This window comes from Benincasa hispida, chromosome 11, assembly GCF_009727055.1.
Source record: "Benincasa hispida cultivar B227 chromosome 11, ASM972705v1, whole genome shotgun sequence".
NCBI lineage: Eukaryota > Viridiplantae > Streptophyta > Magnoliopsida > Cucurbitales > Cucurbitaceae > Benincasa > Benincasa hispida.
In genome coordinates, this window is record NC_052359.1 from 13060784 (window position 1) to 13082383 (window position 21600).

The 21600-nt window shown below is 32.0% G+C and overlaps 2 protein-coding genes across 2 annotated transcripts; one reads left to right on the forward strand and one right to left on the reverse strand.

The window, feature by feature from the left end:
• The first annotated feature begins 580 nt into the window (after nt 1-580).
• On the forward strand, nt 581-5977 carry LOC120089918 ((S)-ureidoglycine aminohydrolase). Its single transcript, XM_039047361.1, has 13 exons — nt 581-799; nt 969-1097; nt 1725-1812; nt 1900-1976; nt 2078-2117; nt 2243-2309; nt 2988-3073; nt 3396-3477; nt 3731-3787; nt 3873-3911; nt 4184-4254; nt 5573-5626; nt 5729-5977. The coding sequence occupies exons 1-13, from the start codon at nt 739-741 to the stop codon at nt 5805-5807; spliced, it is 930 nt and encodes a 309-aa protein (XP_038903289.1). The 5' UTR covers nt 581-738; the 3' UTR covers nt 5808-5977.
• Nucleotides 5978-7001: 1024 nt separating this feature from the next.
• Nucleotides 7002-11032, reverse strand: LOC120092026 (phospho-2-dehydro-3-deoxyheptonate aldolase 2, chloroplastic-like). Its single transcript, XM_039050218.1, has 5 exons — nt 10406-11032; nt 9418-9695; nt 8442-8718; nt 7482-7727; nt 7002-7398 (listed from the first exon to the last, which is right to left on the reverse strand). The coding sequence occupies exons 1-5, from the start codon at nt 10889-10891 to the stop codon at nt 7114-7116; spliced, it is 1572 nt and encodes a 523-aa protein (XP_038906146.1). The 5' UTR covers nt 10892-11032; the 3' UTR covers nt 7002-7113.
• Between the last annotated feature and the right edge of the window lie 10568 nt (nt 11033-21600).

Sequence of the window (21600 nt, forward strand, 5' to 3'; positions counted from 1 at the left end):
GACACTGATAGACTTCTATCAGCATTTATCCGTTTCTATCATTAATAGACATTAATAGACTTCTATCAGTCCCTATCAAAGAAGATTAAAATTTTGCAAGTTTAATTCTCTTTATTTTTCTACTTTTGAAAATCCTCCAAACTCCAAAGTGTGGTCTAAATTTAATCATTCATTTTCTAAAATATAAAATTTTAAAGGTTAAAATACCATTTTGATCCCTATGTTTTGGAGTTTATTCAATTTTAGTTTATATAATTTCAAATATCTAATTTTAATTTAAATATTTTTAATTAAATTTTAAATTTAATCCTTCAAAGTTAGTTTTTATTGAAAATTAGTTATATAATAAAAATAATTTTCATGCCAAAAAATAATATGAAAATATATTTCCAGAATTTATATTAAATATGATAATAAATAATAAAAACTTTATCTACAAATTTAAAATATATACACTAAAATTAGACGTGTAAAAGTATATAAACTAAAATTGAAAAAATGTCAAAAATTATATTTTAACAAAATTTAAATATCCAATTAGAATGAATTCCTTTATTAAAAAAGAGATATTATTACGTGTCGATCAACTAGTGAGTGGGAATCTCACTCCTCAGCCGGCAGTTCTCCACCCTGAGCTTCCACCCAAAAACACACCACGGAGAGAGTGACCGTTACTTCCATTTCCAATCCAATTCGATCCTACTTCAACAAATTGTATCAGAATCAGAATCAGAAGATATGTGGAGCTTCTCAACACAATCCCATGGAGCATCTCTCCTTATTCTCTTCACTACTTCAAGTAAACCATCTCTCATTTCTTTCTATATCTTCCCACCACATTTGATTCCCTACGTAAATTTGAATGATGGCGAATTGAAAATCGTGTTTTCAAAGCTGGGAAATCCGTTCTCTATTGAATTAAGAAGCCCCAATTCGCAATGTGGCGTTGTTACTGTAATTTCTTTCAGGTTTGCTCGGAGTTGCTTTTGGTGGAGAAGGGTTTTGTTCCGCGCCATCCGTTATTGACTCGGATGCCGATTCGAAGCCTTTGTATTACAAAGTGACCAATCCCACTCTTTCTCCTTCTCATCTGCAAGGTTAGTAAATTTTTGTGATTAATTAAAATGGGCTTGTGTTAGAATGCTACTCAACTCATCTTATGTGGACTCTGCTGTTGAAATTTCCCAGTTTATCAAATACCTTTATCTGATACATATTTTTCATTGAGATGAAATGTAGAAACTGAACTAAAAGACCTTTTAGAGATATTGTTAGATGATATGGTATTAAATTTACCTTCATTCATCAGTTTAAACTTTTGGGTCAGTTGGTGATTTAACATAGTATTGGAGTAGGCGTTTTAAGGGGTCATGTCTTCGAACCATGCAATGTTATCTCCTCCTCAATTAATATTGATTAATACTTGTTGGGTTTTCTACATATTTTAAGTCCACAAGTGAATGGGAGTGTTAGATGATATGTTTTTGGGTCAATTGGTGATTTAACTGATATCTTGACGACGTTTTGGTAATGACATTTAGAATTTATGATGCGTGTTCGACTTTCATCCATTCACAAAGTCTAGTATTGTTATTCTTGTTAAGTGGTTTTTGTTTTTCAAGTATTAAAAGGCAAACAGAAGTTCTTCTCTTGAGGATTTGGTTCGAATAATTTACAATAAAAAAGATATTACTTTCTTGAGTTTATTTGATTTTTGTGTCTAGATTTGCCTGGCTTCACACGTAGTGTTTACAAAAGGGATCATGCCTTGATAACCCCAGAAAGTCAAGTGTTTAGTCCTCTACCAGAGTGGTAAATTTGGGTTCTATCTTGCCTTTTGAGTTCTGTTCATTCATGTTATTATTCTTTGCAATACCTCTAACTTGATTTACTTTACAGGACTAATACATTGGGTGCATATTTAATAACACCGGCACTTGGTTCACATTTTGTGATGTATCTTGCCCAGATGAAAGGTCAGGATAAACCTTGCGATAAAATCTCTATGTAATATTCATTCGAACATATACAAGTCTTTTTTCGTAATAGTTTGTTCTTTTTATCACATGAGCTGCAGAGAAATCAAAATCAGGATTGCCCCCATCCGATGTTGAGAGGTGTATTTTGCATTTTCCTTATATATCTGGACCCGTACCAGAGAATTTGGTGATGACTGCAAAATTTCTTTTAATCTGCAATTGACATGTCACAATTTCATTTTCATCGATGGTCTTCCTACTAGGTTTTTATTTGTTATCCAAGGAGCAGTGAAACTTACCAATTCGTCTGGCATTAGTGAAAAACTCACGGTGAGACAGAGTGGTCTTTGTAATATGCAATTGACATGTCATAATTTCATTTATGCTCTTTCTTCTAGCTTTTTATTTACTTGTTTTGTAAGTTAAGATTCAACGATTCAGTTCATAGAAAGGATCGGGATTACATTTGATCTTCTCAGTTCTCAGGCTGCAAATAAGTTCATACATGAAATATTTGTGCTGAATTAAATATCTATTCCTTCACCATATTTCTTTATTGCCCAGCTTTAAGGATTTGTTGCTAGTGAAGAAGTTCAAAGATAACTACAGCACCCCAAATTGTACTGATTGAAATACAATTACATAGATGCTGACTTTCATTATATGTTTTTTGTCTCTTATCCCATAAAAGGGGAAAAATATCTTTTTGATCCCTTATGTTTTGGGTCTAGTTTCCATTTCATCCCTAGGTTTTAAAATGCTTCACATTTAGTCCTTAAGTTTTGGGTTTGATTTTAATTTTCCTATACATATATAAACATATATATTATATATATAGAGAGAGAGGTACCTTCACTTCATGGGAAACAGTGATCTTTGCCTATATAGATAGTTACTTCCACTCTGTCTGTTCTGATTGATAATTGGGTTGTTTGCTCAGTCAAGGTGCTCCCGTGTTTGATAACTGGTGAAGAAGTTTGATGATTTTTATCAATATGTGAAATGCAGGTTGATTCATTTGCTTATCTACCTCCGAATTTCGATCATTCTGTCAAGTGCGACTCTTCCGCTACTCTTGTGGTGTTTGAGAGAAGGTTTATTTCTACCTATTACCTATAACATACATGAATGGCTTCACATTTGTGAACCGTTGATTGTCACCCCAGCCCATGATAAGTATTTACCAATACTTGCATCATGTATGTATATGTACTTCCACCTGAAATCAATGGTCCAAGAGATTATGAAATCGTCCACTATATCTAATGTCACATATATCATTTACATCAACGTGTGGACTTAGGAAATACTTCACTAACATTGTTAATAATTGGAGGAAATACTTCACTAACACTGTTAATAATTGGCTTATAAACTGTTCACCTCTCGTGATTTGGGATGATCTCATTGAATCAGGTATGCTTCTCTACTGGATCATCACACCAAGCAGATCATTGGTTCAACAGACAACCAGCCCCTCCTTGAAACTCCTGGTGAGGTAAGCAACAACGTGTCTCCTTGCTTCTGAAAGGTTGAAAGTTCCTTTTTAAGGTAACACAATTTTTCATGGATAATATGAAAAGTTCCTGAATATACAAGAACTCAGCAAGAATCGATAAAAAAATATTTAAGCTTAAGAAATTTAATAAACTATCCTTGGAACCTATGGTGATTCTGAACATCTTGTTAAATATGTCCTTATTTCAGCTTATATATTTAAAAGTTCTTCCTTATGTCCGTAAAATTATCAGGTCTTTCAACTTAGGAAGCTCCTTCCCATGTCCATGCCTTATGACTTCAACGTCCACGTAAGTATGAGTTGCAGTTGGAATATTAGTTCTTCTGTCTCGTTCACAAGCTTTCTCATAGTTCAGTTTGCATATCTTGGCCCAGATCATGGATTTCCAACCTGGAGAATTTCTTAATGTGAAGGTAATATCATGAAATTCAAATCGTTCATTTACTAGCTTTGGTTGGCTTGAAACTTTGTATTATTCAGTTATATGTCACTCAATGGAAGTATTTATTCCTTGTAAATTGAGTCCCTGTTAAAAGTGCTCGATTATGAGTGTTTTTTCTTTAACCACACCGAAGTGAGCTGAGGCCGTGTCTTGATCCCTGGACTCCCTGTTAAAAGAATACATAATTTTAATAGTTATTCTAGTTCAAGCCTCTTAAATCATATTTTGTTAAATTGTTGGCAGGAGGTTCATTATAATCAGCATGGTCTGTTGCTCTTAGAGGGCCAGGGCATTTATCGTTTGGGCGATTATTGGTAAATATTTTATTGTTCTTACTCAACGTTTTGTTGAAAACCTCTCATATATACAAGCCTGAAACTAGCTTAATTATCTGGTGCAGAGCTGGAAATTTTCTTAAGTTGGGGGAAAATTTACCCTTTAACCTTTCATATATATAATATTTTAGGGGGTGTTCGAGCCTCCGACTCAAGTGGGTGGAGTGAGCTATAATAGCTCACTCCATGTTTGGGGCTCCATTTATAATAGTTGGTGTTTCCCATTATTATAATCTACAACTAAATACAATATTACTATTTCAAATCCCCTTTGTTACATATTTACTATTTCGTACTCATCATCTCTTTCTCTTTTCATTACCATGTTTACTAGTTTACATTAGGGGTGGAAACGGTTCGGTTCGGTACGGTTTGGTGGTCAAACCGAACCGAACCGGTTTTTTTAAAATGTGAAACCGAATTGAACCGAACCGATTTATTGGTTCAAACTGAACTGCATATATGCGGTTCAGTTTGGTTTCAAATTCGGTTTTGGCATTTTTAAAAAATCCATGTTATATTTTTTTTAATTAAAAAACGGTTCAGTTCGGTTCGGTTTTAAATTCGGTTTTGTTCTTTTAATTAAAAGTGATTTGGTTTTAAATTCGGTTTTACTCTTTTTTTTAATATATATATTAGTTAAAAATGGTTCGGTTCAGTTTTCAAAAGTGAAACTGAATGGAACCGAATTAATTCGGTTTCAAAATTTCTTCAAACCGGATCGAACCGCATTTTTCGGTTCCACTGAGTTTTCAGTTTGGTTTTTAGAAAAGGTTTGGTTTTTGCGATTTGAATGACCACCCCTATTTTACATCCAAACTAAAATAGTTTACGCCCCAAACATAAACTATTATAACTCAACTAAAATAATCTGCACCCAAAACACAAACTATTGTAACCTACAAACTATTATAACTCACATACTCTAATAACCACCAACTATAATAATCAACTAAGCTTCTCAAACACCCCTTAATTTTGAAATTTTAGGGGGACAAATTAGAGGGAAAACTTAGAATTAAGAGGAGACCACCCTCCCTAGACATTATCCATTTATCATAAAGTTCAATATACAGCACATGAATCTTTAGATGTGTCAAGTAGAATGAATAAATTATAATAACAATGGATTTAAAATATATGTATAGCTTCTATCTTCTAAGCTGCAGTCTAGGCTTCTTATGACATGTGTGGAAAATAAAAGAAACACATAATCTGTTTTCGTTCGGATAGAAAGAAAGTTGTTCAAAATGTTCCATATTGCCCTTGGTTCTTATTCTTGTTGCTGTTCTTGCAGGTACCCTATTCAATCTGGTGATGCCATTTGGATGGCTCCCTTTGTACCACAATGGTTAGTGAAATGCATACATGTTTGATATATATATTTTTTTCACATTTCATCCTCATTACAATATAGTGCAAACTGGGTTGGAGGTTTATATGATATTTTCAGGTATGCTGCCCTTGGGAAAACACGAAGCCGCTATCTGTTGTACAAGGATATGAACCGAAACCCTCTCGATCACAAGTAATATGTTGTTTTTTTTCGACCTCTAGAAAAGGTCATGCCAGATTACACCATTCAATTTGGCACAAATAATATGTTGTTGCAACATTGTATTTTAAGATTACTATCATATGAACTGGGAGGATTTATTTTAGATGGTTCAAATGAAAGTAGGGTATATCACTTTGCATACTCCTTTGATTTTGTGTAAAGCTTTTAAGGTTAATCTAAGATATACTTGCTGCAAATTTTACCATCCACTTAGTTCACACTTTTTTTTCTTTCACAATATGTGAAAAGGAAAGGAAGATTCGAACGACTTCAAAGTCATAATACAAACTTTATTTCAGTTGAGCTTATGCACATTTTGACACTCAATTCACACTTTTAAGTTTTGTTAAATATATTCATGTAGACGGAATAAAATGTAGCCATTGAGATTAATATACAATAGTTAAATCACTTACATAGGTAAATTGATAAATTGTATGTTGAAAAAATGATTAAAGTTTCATTTTAGTCCATGAAATTGAGATTCGTGTCTGTTTATTTCCTACACATAAAATGATTGATTTAATCCATGGACTTTAAAATATTTTAGGATTAACAAATCTATTAGACACAAAATTCAAAATTTTTATTATGTATAAAATTCAAATTTATATCTAATAAAACAATTAATTTTAAAAATTTTGAATTTTCCAAGAAACACACCATCAAAGGTTTGATGACTTATTAGACATGAAGTAAATAGACTCAAATCTTAAAGTTTAAAGACCAAACTTGTAATTTTGAACCTAAAAAAATGACATGCAAGTTTACCATATTTGTTTTATTAATTTTATGATATTAAATACACAGCTCTGATAATTAAAAAAAATTAACGATGTAATATAGTCACACTAGAATAAATTGGTAATTTCACAAAAATGAAGGGAGTGAAAAACTAATGAAATGAAAGTAGGCAATACTTGTATTCGAAAATGATTTGAGAATAAATGTTTTTGGTCCAAGCCCTTCATTTATAAGCATTTTAGTAAAAAAGTTTTAAAAAAACCGCTTTACTACTTGATTCCACACTTTAAAGGAATGTTTCTTTTTTAAAAAAAGTCCAACATTTGACTAAAAACATTACTTTATCTCAATACTTCAAAAAAAGTTCTATGTTACATCTTTCAAGATATGATTAAGCTTATAGAAACATTAAGAAACCGAAAGATTAAAGGCAGAAAAATCAATTTCCGGATATACATTTTATTATTACCTCAACAGAAAAGATATGGGAGTTGCAACTTGTTCATATTATAGCAAAGAACACATTATGAAAGAACCTAAGCAACAAACCCATTTTCTACGAGCACCCCATCAAAGCCAGGCTTAGAACGCATCCTTTTCCTTCGCAGCCTTTGGGATATTGCAAATGCCAACTCCAGCGACTGAGAAGCATTCAGTCTTGGATCACAGTGAGTATGGTAGCGAGAATTCAGGTCGTCGAAGGTCACTTCCTTTGACCCTCCGACGCACTCTGTTACGTTTTGTCCAGTCATTTCTAGATGTACTCCTCCAGGATAGCTCCCTTCTTGTTCATGAACATCGAAGAAAGCTCTCAACTCAGCCTAAGTAAAACAAAAAAGACAACATCATCATCAATCCGTGCAGTGAAAATGCAATGGATGCTTGTAGGTAGACAAGTTTGTACCCTTATTGAATCGAATGATCGAGTCTTGAGACCACATGGAGCCTTTATTGTGTTACCATGCATCGGATCGCTCACCCATGTGACAATAAGCCCAGCCTGGCGTACGGCTCTAATGAGATGAGGCAACTTGACTCGCATGTTATCTGCTCCCATTCGGGTGATAATCGTAAGACGCCCAGGTCTGTTGCGTGGATTCAAAATCTCACATAACTGAACTAGCTCTGAAGGATCCATTTTGTCACTTACCTGCATAACAAAGCCACAGACTTGATCAAGTACGGATATAATATAATGTCCCAACAGGCAAAAGGCTATTAACGAATTCAGCCAGACAAAAAGAGCTTGCAATATTCAGAGAGAAAAGGTCTTGGTTTGAGCCTACAAATATAAAGAAATACATAAAAATCTTTGATGTCTCTTAGAGGTAAAGCAAGTATTTGATTTTGTGAAGTCTCGCTGAGGAATTGGGGGCAATGCCACAAAGATATATATATGAAGTAATGAAACAAGTTAAAACTTGCATAAAATATGCTTAGAAATATTGAAACAAAAGAAATTTAATCAAAACGTACAAAAGAAAATCTTTAAAAGCAACGAGCACCATGCTAACTAAAACACATTCAAGCAAAAATCAAAATACCTCCCAGATTTTGAATTGATCAACCACTTCATGTCAGAAGTATTTATGCAAATATATAGTCTAGTAACTCTAATCTTCCTAACTTTCCTCTTATTTTTTTTATTTCATTTTTATTTTCCATTCTAATTTTAAGAAGCTGGACTTTCATTGAGAGAATGAAATAATACAAAAAGAGCATACATAAAAACAGCCAAACAAGAAAAACCCCAAACTACACGCCAGGTAACAACATATTATTGGTGACTGAACATTGAGTATTCTAAAGCAAGCTAATGACATCATTAAATCTAAATCCCAGTATAAAAGCAGTAGTTGGGTACCTTAATGCCAAGAGGATTAGACACGCCGCGCAGGAATTCGACATGTGCACCATCCAACTGTCGAGTCCTCTCACCTACCCAAAGCATGTGAGCAGAACAATCATAGTAGAGGCCTGTCGTTGAGTCCTCCCTCGTCAAGGCTTGCTCATATGGTAAGTGAAGGCACTCATGGGAAGTCCAGAAATCAATTGTGTTCATTATAGGATGGTCCATAGTGATTCCAGCAGCTGCCATAAATCCCAGCGCTTCATCCACCCTCTGAGCAAGTTCTTTATACCTGCACCCAATAGATAATCTTCATTTAGTTACTTAGACCTGCACTCAATAAGATAATCTAAATTATGGGATGGTCCATAGTCTCACAAATAGATATGCTCACGGTACATCGATTACAAATCCTGACTAGGCCTTAAATAGTAAATTGGACACCCACAAATAGATATGCTCACGGTACATTGATCACAAATAGATATGCTCACGGTACATCAATTACAAATCCAAAAGATAGTAAATTATTTGAAATTACTGAGTTTTCGAACCCAAGACCTTAAGTAGTATCTCAAAACCTTGCAAGTGATTACAACCTATTACATTAAAAAACTAAAAAGCCAGCAAATTGGACACCCTGAGTACGATGGAGGATGATCAGGCAACATAAATATACCTCTTTTAAATTATAAGTAAAATACTTGATTATTTCACTGGCAGAAAGAATGTACACCATACGGCAATGCCAGTTAGCTCACATGGATCAGTTTGAGATGGATACTAATTCACTAAATAAATGTCATTCATTTAGACACGAACAATCATGAAAAATACAAAAATCGGGTTGAATTCTTATTGAAGAGCATAAATTTTAGAACTCAAGGACATAGTCATGCAACCTATAGTCTATAGAGTAAATCTTGTTCAAGTAAGTTCATTATCGAAGAGCAGAAATTGTAAGATGATAAAGACAATTCCAAACGTGTACCTGTCTCCTTGCTCACTGTGTTGAACGAAGTCAAGATTCCATTGAGAAACTCTCTGCATTGCAGCGTATCCTCCAGTGGCAAATGCTCTAAGAAGGTTCAATGTGCCTACGGATTGAAGATATGCTCTAATCAATCTTTGGGGATCCGGGGTTCGAGATTTCTCATTGAAAGCATCTGCATTGATGTTATCTCCACGATAACTCGGTAGCTTTACACCATCTTTAACCTCAAACGGATCTGACCTGGGTTTAGCAAATTGTCCTGCCATTCTTCCTACCTGTCAACATGGTTGGTTGATCAAATTTACACCAAATAAATTCCAAACTCAAACATTTCTCATCTTTTACATTACAACGCAAGGCTTGACACTATGGTTAAACAAAAATGTTTCAAATTCTAAAAATATAGGGCGTGTTCGGTTGGGATTAAATAAAAAACGGAGTTGTATTCTATGTTTTCAAGTTTTCGAATATGTGTTTGATAGCAAATTTAGTATAAAATATGTTAATGGTTTCTTGGATTCTAAATTAACATACCATCGAGACATTCCCTGAATTCATTTAATTCAATGAATCTGAAAACAATAAACTGAATTTGGCTAAACAGCCAAACAGATCTAGATGAAGCCTTTGCAATCTCTGCCGAATGATAATAAGAAGAGAAAGGATGGGGGAAAAGACATGATAAAGACGAATGCAGGGAAGAACAAACATGGACAGAGATAAAATAATGCAAATCCCAATAAATCATGAACAGTGTAGTGAAATATGAATTAAAAAATAATGTGGGGCAGTGACTTTTCTCTGCAACTACATCCAATAAACAAACACTATTGACAAGAAAACATAAAAAATTTCCAACGGACAGAAGAGAGAGAGAGAGAGAGAGATAATCCTATAAAATTCAAAGTAACAACATTCCATCAAGTTTCAACCAATCAATTGACCAAAACCATAGGGAAAACGCAACAATTGAAAAGAAATAAACCTTTATAATAGGCATTTGAGCTCCATACGTAAGAACAATACCCATCTGCAGCAAAACCCTGAACGTATCCCTAATATTGTTCCCATTAAACTCCTTGAAGCTCTCAGCACAATCCCCACCTTGAAGCAGAAATGCTTCGCCAACGGCGGCCTTCGCGAGACTCTCCTCGAGCTTGCGAGCCTCGCCGGCGAAGACGATCGGTGGGAATGACTCGAGAACGCGAAGCACGGACTCGAGCTCATTTGGGTCAGGATATTCAGGGAGCTGAAGGGCCTTTTTGGATTTCCAAGATTCAGGCGCCCAATTGGAGGATCCAGAAACGAAATGGGTGGAAGAGGAAGACACGGCGGAGGGAATGGTCCGGCAGAATTTGGCGGCGTTGGGGATGGAGAGATGGGGTTTGAAGAGGAAACATTTGGCGATGGGAGTTGTAGGGGCGGCGGAAGAAGAAGGAGGAGGGAGATTTGCAGAGCCGGAGATGATCATTTTTCACCGTCGCTGTGACTCTCCGGTGGCCGAGAAATTCTAAAGTCGGTTCTGTTTCTGTTATTGGCTGGATAATGAGCTCACTTCTGCCTGTGAAGGAAATTTGTTTGGGACATTTTCAATTCGTATGAATAAAATAATTTTTATTTTTAGAAAGATTTTTTTTACGGAAGAAGGAGCATAATGGTTTATCGCTCAATAAAATATATATTTTTCTATTTTTTTAATATTTAATAAAAAAAAATCATACTTCAACCGTCAAACTTCATAGGTGACCACTAGGAGATCATTTTTTCAGTAAAGGTATTGTATTAAAGTAGAAGTGGGAGAATCGACATCTAACCTCGAGATTGATAGTACAAGTATGATGCCAATTGAATTATACTCATATTAGCAATACTTTCAAATATTTATGTTTGATTGCTTAAAATAAAAGTGTTTCATAATCTCTTGGCGAATTAAAAATACTTTTGGTTCTAAATTTTAAGAAAGTAATAATTTAGTCTTTAAACTTTTAGTTGGTTATTACTAATCCTTATATTTTCAAATCTATTATAATTTAGTCATTGAACTTCATAAGTAATAATTTAATCTATTGTAATTTACAATTTGTAACAATGTAGTCCTTATTGTAAAAAAATCTCATCAAAATTAAATTTAGTCTATATTATTTGTAGATAAATTTTATTTTCGATCTATTTATCAATCTACAGTTGTAAGAAATTTCATTAAATCTTGATAATTTCTTGGGAAATTGGAGTGCATAGTAGATTTTAGGATTTGATTTTAAAAAATGGCAAAACTAGCAAATAATAAGATTTATGAAAACTCACATGACCATGAACTTTCAAATCCTTGTTTTACCCTTGCCTAGTTCGTAGCTTTTGTTATTGATGAAACTACAAATACATGGTAAGTGTAGTATCATAAACAATGACGAAATTATGTATATAGGGTAATTGTTGATGCTTAGTTCTCCACTTCCCCGCTAATCATTCAATTTTCTCTCTAATCGATTCATCTGAAAAAATACAAATAACCATCGCCTTCCTCAAAATAACCGTAGTACTGATTTTCCTCACGTAGTTAACGTTTGAATGCAAATTTTATTATTAATTTACATTCTGTTTAACCATTTTTTGAATTAACCTCACTTGTATTAAATATCTAAATTTTTCTACCAAATTTATATTTTAAATATTCATATATCATCAAATTTTATTTATCTAATCAAAATTTAAATTTGTTCAAATGTTTGAATTGTTTTTCCATTATTTTGTACATATTCTTAATAAATTAATTAGATATTTGTTTGGTTGTATATCCTATAATTCGTAGTTTGTAAAATTAAACATATTCTATTTGCAATAAAAAAGTTAATGAGATTTATTCAATAAAAATTGTTATTGAATATTTAAATTGCACTTGTAAAACTAAATCCATTAAACTAAGATCCATGGCTATTACATGAGTACTTGGACTTTATGTGAAGACATAAAAGTGGATTAAGTTCGAGTAGATAACCAAAATGATCTATAGTATATAGATAAGGCTGAGTACCTTATTCTGAAAACACTATCGGATACGGCCCATTTTGTATTTAGTACAAACGACGTGATCCCGAATTGTTCATGTGAAGACATGTGAGTAGGGGTGTCCTATGCAAAGAATTTGTATAAGATCAGACCAAGAAATAAGTCACTCGTACTTTATAACGCTATTTACTGTTTAAGACTGACTATTTCAAAGCGATGACCTAGGTAACTTGACCTTAATCCTGAGCTAACTATGAACTCTTGTTTATTCGGGATTATCCTTAGATTTGCATGGGTGAGGGGCTCAACAGCGTCGGCTCAATAAGCCACCATTTCAGGAGTAAGACCGGGTAGATAATTGAGGATGTAGGGTGCAATGGAATTCACTCCTACCAATGGTCCCACCCTCTCATTGCCCTAAGAGGGATTGAGTTTGGTAATTGGATCATAAACCAATTATTCATTAGAGGATCAGTGAGACTTAAGGAGCAAGATGTAATCTCGGAAGTAAAACAGTTTTTGACCCAGCTGTTATTATGAATAACCTGTGAAGGGTTGACTTATTGATTATGGTTATATCGAGTGGATAGAAATATATCTACAGTGGGGTGAATGTAGCTACGGACTTTAGTGGAGTGACCCAGAAGTTAACGAATGTTGATTAATTCGATTTAAAGAGTTTAGCCAATTTATCTCGGATAGTTAGAGTCCATGATCAGTAGGTCCATTAGGTTTCCCTATTAGCTCACAAACGGATTAAACCCTAGAATAACGTGATGAGTAAATTTGAAGCGTTCAAATTCGAATTAAGGGAATCAGTAATTATATACGATATAGTTACACGTTTAATTATCAAATTAAACGAAATTGAAGAATGGAGAAAGTGGATTAGAGGGAAAGTGGAGCGATTAGAGAGGAATTGGGTAATTGTTGATGCCTTAGTTGCATGAATAGGGATTCATGATTGTGAAATTGGTGTTTTAATAATTTAATATTGGATATTAAATTATTTTAATTACTTAAAATTTTTAATTAATTAAATAAATTTTATTTAAAAAATAAAAATTTGAATTTGATGAAAATTCAAATATATAAATCAAATTTGTTTTAATTTAATTTTTAGAAAATTAAATTGATTAAATTGAATTTCATTTGAAATTCAATTAAAAATTGAATTTTAATAAAAACTGGATTTTTCCACCTTTTGACACCAAATTCTCCACTCAATTTTTAAGGTTTGGTGTCATTCTCACATAAAATTAAATATTGCATGATGTAAATTGAACAAGATGTAGTTCAATTGTGCTGGTATGAAGATGCATGTATGTTGAATGTTGAAGAGAGAAGGGGTTTTCTCATATTCTTCAAACATTCTAAAAATTCTCTCCTATTCCCTTCAATTTTAATTCATTTTGGAATTCACCTTCCAATCTAAGATTCTAAGGATAGTATGAAAGATCAATTGATGGTCTACAACCATTTGAAGAAGAATTTCAAGGTGAAATTATTGAATTGAAGAGTTCAACAAAGATATAATTTCTGAAACCCGATTCTTTTTAATCTAAACATGCATGTTTCTTTGCTAAAATTGATGGAATCAAAGTGCTTAAGATCCTAATTTTTTCTGCATATTGAATGTCAACACCATCAATATTTTTCCATATTTTTGAATGTTTAAATTGTTTTGTATATGTTATTAGATTCAATTGTATATATTTCATATTTAGTCACTACTTTAGCTGACATTTTGATAATATTTGACTTGTCCTTAGTTGGTTTGTATATTTGAAATATTAAATATCGTGTAAGTGTAGAACTTTATTAATTACCAAGATATAAACACAGTGTAAGTGAAGAGCTTGATTAATAATCGAGATTTAAATACAATATAATTGGAGAGCTTGATTAATAACCAAATTAATCATATTATAATCTAACAGATCCAATTTCAAAACCGAGAAGGAGTGTCATTCCATAATTTTCGCCCTCTTTTGGATTTTGAATTTATTCTTAATATTCAAATTAGATTTTGATAACTATTTTACGAATTCATTTAAAATAAACCATCTCTTCCTTATTTTCCCATAATTGATTCAAATTAGATTTTGATAACCACTTCACGAATTTATTTAAAATAATCCATCTCTTCCTTATTTTTTCCATAATTAATTCAAATTAACTATTTGTTTTGATTTGATTTAACCATTTTCGAAAATATTAATTAATCCATCTTTAATTTGTTTATTACCATTTTGATTTTAATCTATAATATATCTTTAGATTTTACATTATTTTATTCGTTTTTTATTCTTTTAAGTTTAGATTAAATTTTTTTTATAATGATTAGGATTTTACTTAATATTTTATAGATATTATCATCCAACAAATAGTATATTACATTCAAATTTTATCATTTTTTATATTTTTTTAATCACATTTTATTCATTATCATCTTATTATATTATTAAACCATTAATTTGTGTTTTTGACAAACAAATAAGTATTCACTTTTGCAATCTTGCTATTTTTGCTATGCCTCTACAACATCGTAGGTTTTGTGATTGATGGAGTTATAAATACAGTGTAATTGTTAAAACTTAAATGAAAATAGAATTATGAATACATGTAATTGTAAATAAACGAACCACTATTTTATTATCAAATTAGATTTTATCTAACTACTTATCGAATTAATCACAATAACAAAAAAAAAAAAAAATTCTGATTTTTCTCTCCAATTTATATTTGAATTTATCTTTTATTATCAAATTTGATTTTATCCAAATAGCTTTCAATTTTTTTTTAAATGTTTGTTACAAATTCAATTATATCTAAATATTTTTTTCATTATTTTATACATATTGTTATCAAATTAATTTTATCTTCTTTTTTTTTTTCCCATATTTTCGATGTTTTCAATTTTTCATATAGAAACATGTAAAAATGACCGGTTGTAATTAAAAAGAAACATATAAATGAGAATTAAATTTTAAATTTCTGAAACATGTGTGTGTATGTATATATATATATAAATATAATTTGTTCAGTTTATTATTAATATTAATATCATCATCATCATCATTTATTAAAGTAAGATAATGAAAAACCCTAAATCTCATCTTCATCATCTTCTTCACTTAGCCACCGTAAAATCTCTTTTTCTCCTTCTCATCTCATGTCTGTGATCGTTGGTTCAATAACCCTTTCTTGAATTCCATCATCTTGGCTAGCTTTTGACGACCACCCTCGCTAGGTCGCCAATCTTTTTCGCTCACACACATATTTCCTACTTTGGTTTCTACTTTGAACATTGTTTTCAACCATAGGATTGATAGTGTTTAAAGTTGGCTTTCAAGATCCTATGAGCAAAATGGTTACATCGAATGAAGACGATGAAACTCCCACAACTGGTTTGATGTCAAACGCAATCATATTTCCAATAGTCACATCGTCTTGAAGTTGCAATTCTTTCAAATACTCACTTATCAACAACAACTTCATCGGTACAATCAATTGTGCTCTTTCTCACATCGGAGGAAGTCCATTTTGTAGACATCCATAAGTTTCTAATGACCCATGGACGTCATCTTCCCTCAAACACACGCATTCTATAGGTAGCTTGAAGCGTTAAGGACCATATTGGATGATTTTTAATTTTTGCTTATGAAATATTTAGATACTTTATATTTGTGGTTATAGAATATTTAGGTAGATTGCATTTGTGGTATTCGTGTTGTTTTTGAAACAATGTATCTTTGCATTATCGTTTGTACTTAATTTTGTCGTTCTAAGGCAGTTTTGTCATTTACTAATTAGTATTTTCTATTATATAGATTTGTTTTGCTATTTTTATAATTTTGAAATCTTTTTGCCATTTTTCAAAATGAAACTTCAAAATTTACTATTTCTCTTGTCAATCCTAATTTCTTTTATAATAGGTACTAAGTTCTTACAATTTGTAAAGTATATGGACTAAATTGTCACTTATTTTAGTTCAAGGAACATATTGTTACAAATTTAAAAGTATAGAGATTAAATCGTTACCAATTAAAGTTTAGGGACTAAATTGTTGCTTTCATAAAAGTTTAGGGGCAAAAATTATCTTTTAACCAAAAAATAATAGTTAAATTGCAAATTAAGTCTATATAACTTGGAGAAAGTCAAAATTTAGTCCTTATAATTTATAATTATAATTTATTACTTAAGGTTTGATAAACTATTCATAAATAGTACTATAGGTTTTATGAAAATTTTATATGGACTATTTAGGAAGATTTTATCGAATCATAAAGAGTATTTATGAGGTTTTATCAAATCAAAATTCTATTTTTTAAAACTATAAATACTAAATTCTAACTTTCTCCAAATCATAGGGAGTAAATTTATAATTTAACAAAATTAATTAATCTATTAAATATGATTGATTGTCATTTTTAGTAGTCCATAAATTTTAAAATTGTTCATTGAGTCAACTGGTCTTATTAGATAAAAAATTAAAAATTTACAATTTAATGTTGATTTATTCTCAAACATTATTAATCAAAGGTCAAAATATCATTTCCTATACTTTGGGTTCATTCTTTTTTAGTTCCTATTTTCAATAAATATTAAATTTAGTATTTGTATTTAAAACAAAGCTTAATTTTGTTCTTAAAAGTTAATTTTTATTGAAATGGATAAAATAATGATAAATGTTTACATGCAAGAAAAGCCATTGTGTAAATATTTTTTCACCATTCATAAAAAGAATGCTAATGAAGACTATTTTCTTTTATATAAAAATCAATTTTAATGTTTATTAAAAATACACATATTAAAATTGAACATTTAAAAGTATTGGATCATATGGTATTTAAGCAATATTTTTTGTTCTAAATTTTGTATAACTATTAGTTTATCATATTTTATAAGCTACAACATATTATGTTACATAGAATTTGACTTTAACAAAAAAAATAAAATGATTTTATAAGAGGAAAAGATATATTTTAGAGGTTTAATTTTTTTAAGTGTACTTGAAGGGAATGAACAATTCATCGCGTAGTGGAAACATTGGATCTACTTGATTTTATTTAGAATTAAACATGAATTAAAAGAGTTAAGTACTTATATACCTCGAAAGAGAACGTGTTGGTGGGTCTATCCCCTTTCACTCCAACTCCATAAGGTCAAATCTCCATTCCACAAGGTCTATCTTACTATGACTTTAACAATAACTATGGCTTGTAGGAGCCTTTATGAGAGAAAATTAAATTTGCTTGAATTAAAAAAATTAATATCAAATATTAAAACAATAACTTATGTAATTGAATCTTATTCAATTCTCAATTTCTCCTAATATACATTTTCTTATTTGAATCCCATTCAAATTAAGTATATATAATAATGCAGAGAGAACTACCTTTTTAGTCCATGAATTTTTAGGAATAGGTGATTTTGGTCCCTAATATTTTAAATTGGTTAATTTAAATTGCGTTTATGATTGCTTTCTGAAGGTCAAAATCAATTTTAAAAGAATCTTAACTGCTTTTGAATGTTTGATTAAACAAATTATTCTTTAATTTTTTTAAAACTCCTTTTCAATCTTTATGTACATTTAAAAGCACCTACATATTAGTTTTTAGCTTTGTTAGAAATATGCCACTCTCTCTAACTAACTTTTTAAAATTAAATTCTTATCATTTTATATTTTGTTTCTTTCACGTCTTTTTCATCTTATATCAATAAAATTTTGAATGATTCAACATTTTTATAACAATTCTTTTTCTAAACTTGTATAAATAATTTATATAAAATGAAATATTTTACAATTTAAATCATGTAAATTTTTTTAACAAAATGAACTTATGTTAAAATACTTGAATTGAAATAATATATCCTCATTTCATTTTTTCATAACAATGATTTTTTCTATACTTTTATCATATAATTTAAAGAAATTTAAACTATAAAAACAATAAATAATTAACTTATGAAATTATAATTATCGACTTATACATATTGTATAATATGTTTACTTTAATCTTTATAGTTAAGTCATATAAAATCTAGTCTAAACTTACCAAATGTTATTACCTATTTTTTATTTTTAAATTTGAAATTTGACAGCTGATTTTTTTATAAGCACAGTTGCCGGCAATTATTTTGAAAGTTACAACAACCCCAAACGAAACCTAGGGGTGTACGAGTTGGGTTAAGGGTATTTTTTAGATCAACTCTAAAATTTGTGTTGGTTGGGTTGGCTAACTGAGTAACCCAAATAGGGTATCCAACTTAACCCTTAAAATTCAGGTTGGGTTGTCGAGTTCTTGTTGTTGTTTTAATATATATAATATAAATATATATATATATTTACAATAATATATTCAATCAGCAACTGAAACGTACTCCAAAAGTATTTTCTTTGGGCTTAGAATTTAATTAGTTTTATGCTTAATATGAGATATATGATGTTTTTTTATGTTTAATTGTAGAAAATTAAGCAATTGGACCGAACAAACAATTTTTGAGGATTTAATGGCCAAAATACCCCAAGAAGGTCAAAACTTTGACCTAGGGCAATGATCACAGGGAAGAATAGAGAAAAAGGGTAAAAAAATTTGAAAGAAGAGGCAGGGCAGCGTCATGCGAGCGTTGCAATGCTGCCCCACAATGTTGGAGACTCAAGAGACTTTAGAAATAGGACAGCATCGCAATGCTACCTTGCAGCATTGCAACACTTCGATTGGATGAAGCACGTTACATTTAATTCAACGTCAGTGTTGCAACGCTGGTTCATAGCATTGCAATGCTATGATTGATTCCTATAAATACTGTGTTGTGCTGTCAGTGCAGAGCGGAGGCATTTTAGGGCTGACTTTGAGAGCATAATTCGATATTGCGGTGAGGCCTCCCTGGAGAGAGTAATCTTGGATAGAGGCGGCATCTCAGAGCTTCAAATGATCAAAGGTTTGAAGAATTCATCAGGTTGCGATTTTGGATTCGAGGATGAGAGTCAAGAACACGACTTGCATCTTCTTCCCTCTTTTATTTTCTATTCCTTTGGTTTGGAAACTCTATGAATGGTCTATGTTTGTGTTGTAACCATAAGTGACTAATTTTTGTTTCTAGGATTTTGATCTAGTTTTATGGATTGCTCACACTAAATTAATTATTGAATTTTTGCCTAATTATTTTAGCATGCTTGTTCTTAATGCTTGCGAACAATTGGCCATTGTTTGAATGTTCATTACTTAATGTCTTGCTCGAGAGAGAGGGCGTTGGGTTAGATCTAGCATGTTAAACTGTTAATAAAGTATGCACGAGAGTGAAAGAAGATTAATAGATATTGTTGATGGAGGAACTTAATGTTGTAACTAAGCAAGCGATAAAAGAGATTTGGGTCGATAGTTAGATATTAGAAAGGGTTGAGCTCGAGAGAAGGTTGATAACGGGCAGAAATGCACGTTATCATAGTGCTAAGTTCTTAAACAATGTTGGATTGCGTTGATGAAATATGTTAAATTGCGTTCATTAGGCATAAATTCTATAATATTGCGGTCGCATGCGTTCAGCGTATTAGAACTATTGATTTTTGTATTTTTTGTGCAGAATATGCATTAACGCAATGCAAGATTGCGATCATAGGAAATTATCGATCGAGCGCAACTTCACCACAAGACTTTGCGTTGATACGATCAAATCCCTAGACCCATACATGAGCATGTAGTCCCTCGTTCTCTGAAGATACTTGAGGATGTTCTTAACTGCGGTTCAATGACCTTGACCTGGGATAGACTGATACCTACTGACAGCGCTAGCACTTTGTTCTTACAATCATGAAAGTTCTATATACCGAGAAAAAACTGAGCCTCTCCCAAGTAGTATATCGTCTGCATACAACATTAAGAAAACTACTGAACTGTTGACGATCTTCTTGTAGACACAAGGTTCATCCCAGTCAACATCCTTCATTTCCTTTTGATAAGACAACAGATCCTCAACGTCACCATCAACCATTATAGCTAGGATTTTCGTGAAACTCAGATAGCGACCATGAGGGTTCGTACTCCCACTGTGTTGAGGTTCCCTCAACTCTTGAGGTGGAACCAACCTACCAGATGAATTATCATCAACAACCTTGGGTGATGAAGCAGGTTCTTCAACAACTCTTATTGAAGTTTCAGTAGTTTCCTTGGAAAGCTCACTTAACACGACTTTACTATGTGGACCGTGCTCCCTAATATGATCCTCCTCTAGGAAAGTAGCGTTTATGGAAACAAACACCTTATTTTTGGACGGATCATAAAAGTAACCCTCTCGTGTACCTTTGAGGTAGCCTACAAATAGGCACTACCTCGACCGTGATTCCAACTTCTTGGAATTTGCGTCAAGCATATGTGCTGGGCAACCCCATATGCGGAAGTGACGTAAACTAGCTTTACGCCCCTTCCACAACTCCAGAGGTGATCTCACAACACTGTTAGAAGGAACACGATTGAGAATGTATACCGAATTCTCCATTGCGAAACCCTAAAACGAGTCCGGTAAGGAAGCGTAACTCATCATCGAACGAACCTTGTCCAACAAGGTTCTGTTTCTCCTTTCTGCTACACCATTCTACTGAGGTGTACCTGGCGCTGAGAGTTGGGAAACAATTTCATGTTCTAATAAATAGTCATGGAACTCAGAATCCAAAAACTCTCCACCTCAATCTGATCGAAGTGTTTTAATTTATCTATCCAAAGCATTCTCAACTTTAGCGTTAAATAATTTTAACTTTTCAAAAGATTTAAACTTTCGTTGCATTAGATAAACATGCCCATATCTCAAGTAATCATCAGTAAATTGATAAAGTACTCATAGCCTCCTCGAACTCGCATTTCATAGGACCGCAAAAATCAGAATGTACTAATTCTAGAGGCTCTTTGGCTCAATAACCTTTTCTAGTAAAAGGTATTTTAGTCATCTTACCCTCAAGGCAAGATTCGCACACTAGTAAAGAATTTTCTTCTAACTCGCTTAGAAGGTCATTCTTCACCAATCTCTCAATCCTATTGAGATTGATGTGTCCTAATCGAAGGTGCCAAAGTTTGAAATTTTCTTTTGGAGAAACTTGTTGGCATTTAGATTGAGTTACGGTAGATTTAAACATCTCTATGCTATGGAGGGAACTTAAGGCTAACGGTCTTAGCA

Bases quoted from the DNA above. Each gene is read 5' to 3' on its own strand.
- LOC120089918 (XM_039047361.1), top strand. From the start codon at position 739: ATGTGGAGCTTCTCAACACAATCCCATGGAGCATCTCTCCTTATTCTC. The intron at 4,255-5,572 runs GTAAATATTTTA...CTGTTCTTGCAG, and splicing joins TATCGTTTGGGCGATTATTG to GTACCCTATTCAATCTGGTG. The intron at 5,627-5,728 runs GTTAGTGAAATG...TGATATTTTCAG, and splicing joins GCTCCCTTTGTACCACAATG to GTATGCTGCCCTTGGGAAAA.
- LOC120092026 (XM_039050218.1), bottom strand. From the start codon at position 10,891: ATGATCATCTCCGGCTCTGCAAATCTCCCTCCTCCTTCTTCTTCCGCC. The intron at 8,719-9,417 runs GTACACGTTTGG...TATTGGGTGCAG, and splicing joins CACAGTGAGCAAGGAGACAG to GTATAAAGAACTTGCTCAGA. The intron at 7,728-8,441 runs GTACCCAACTAC...TTTGTTATGCAG, and splicing joins CTAATCCTCTTGGCATTAAG to GTAAGTGACAAAATGGATCC.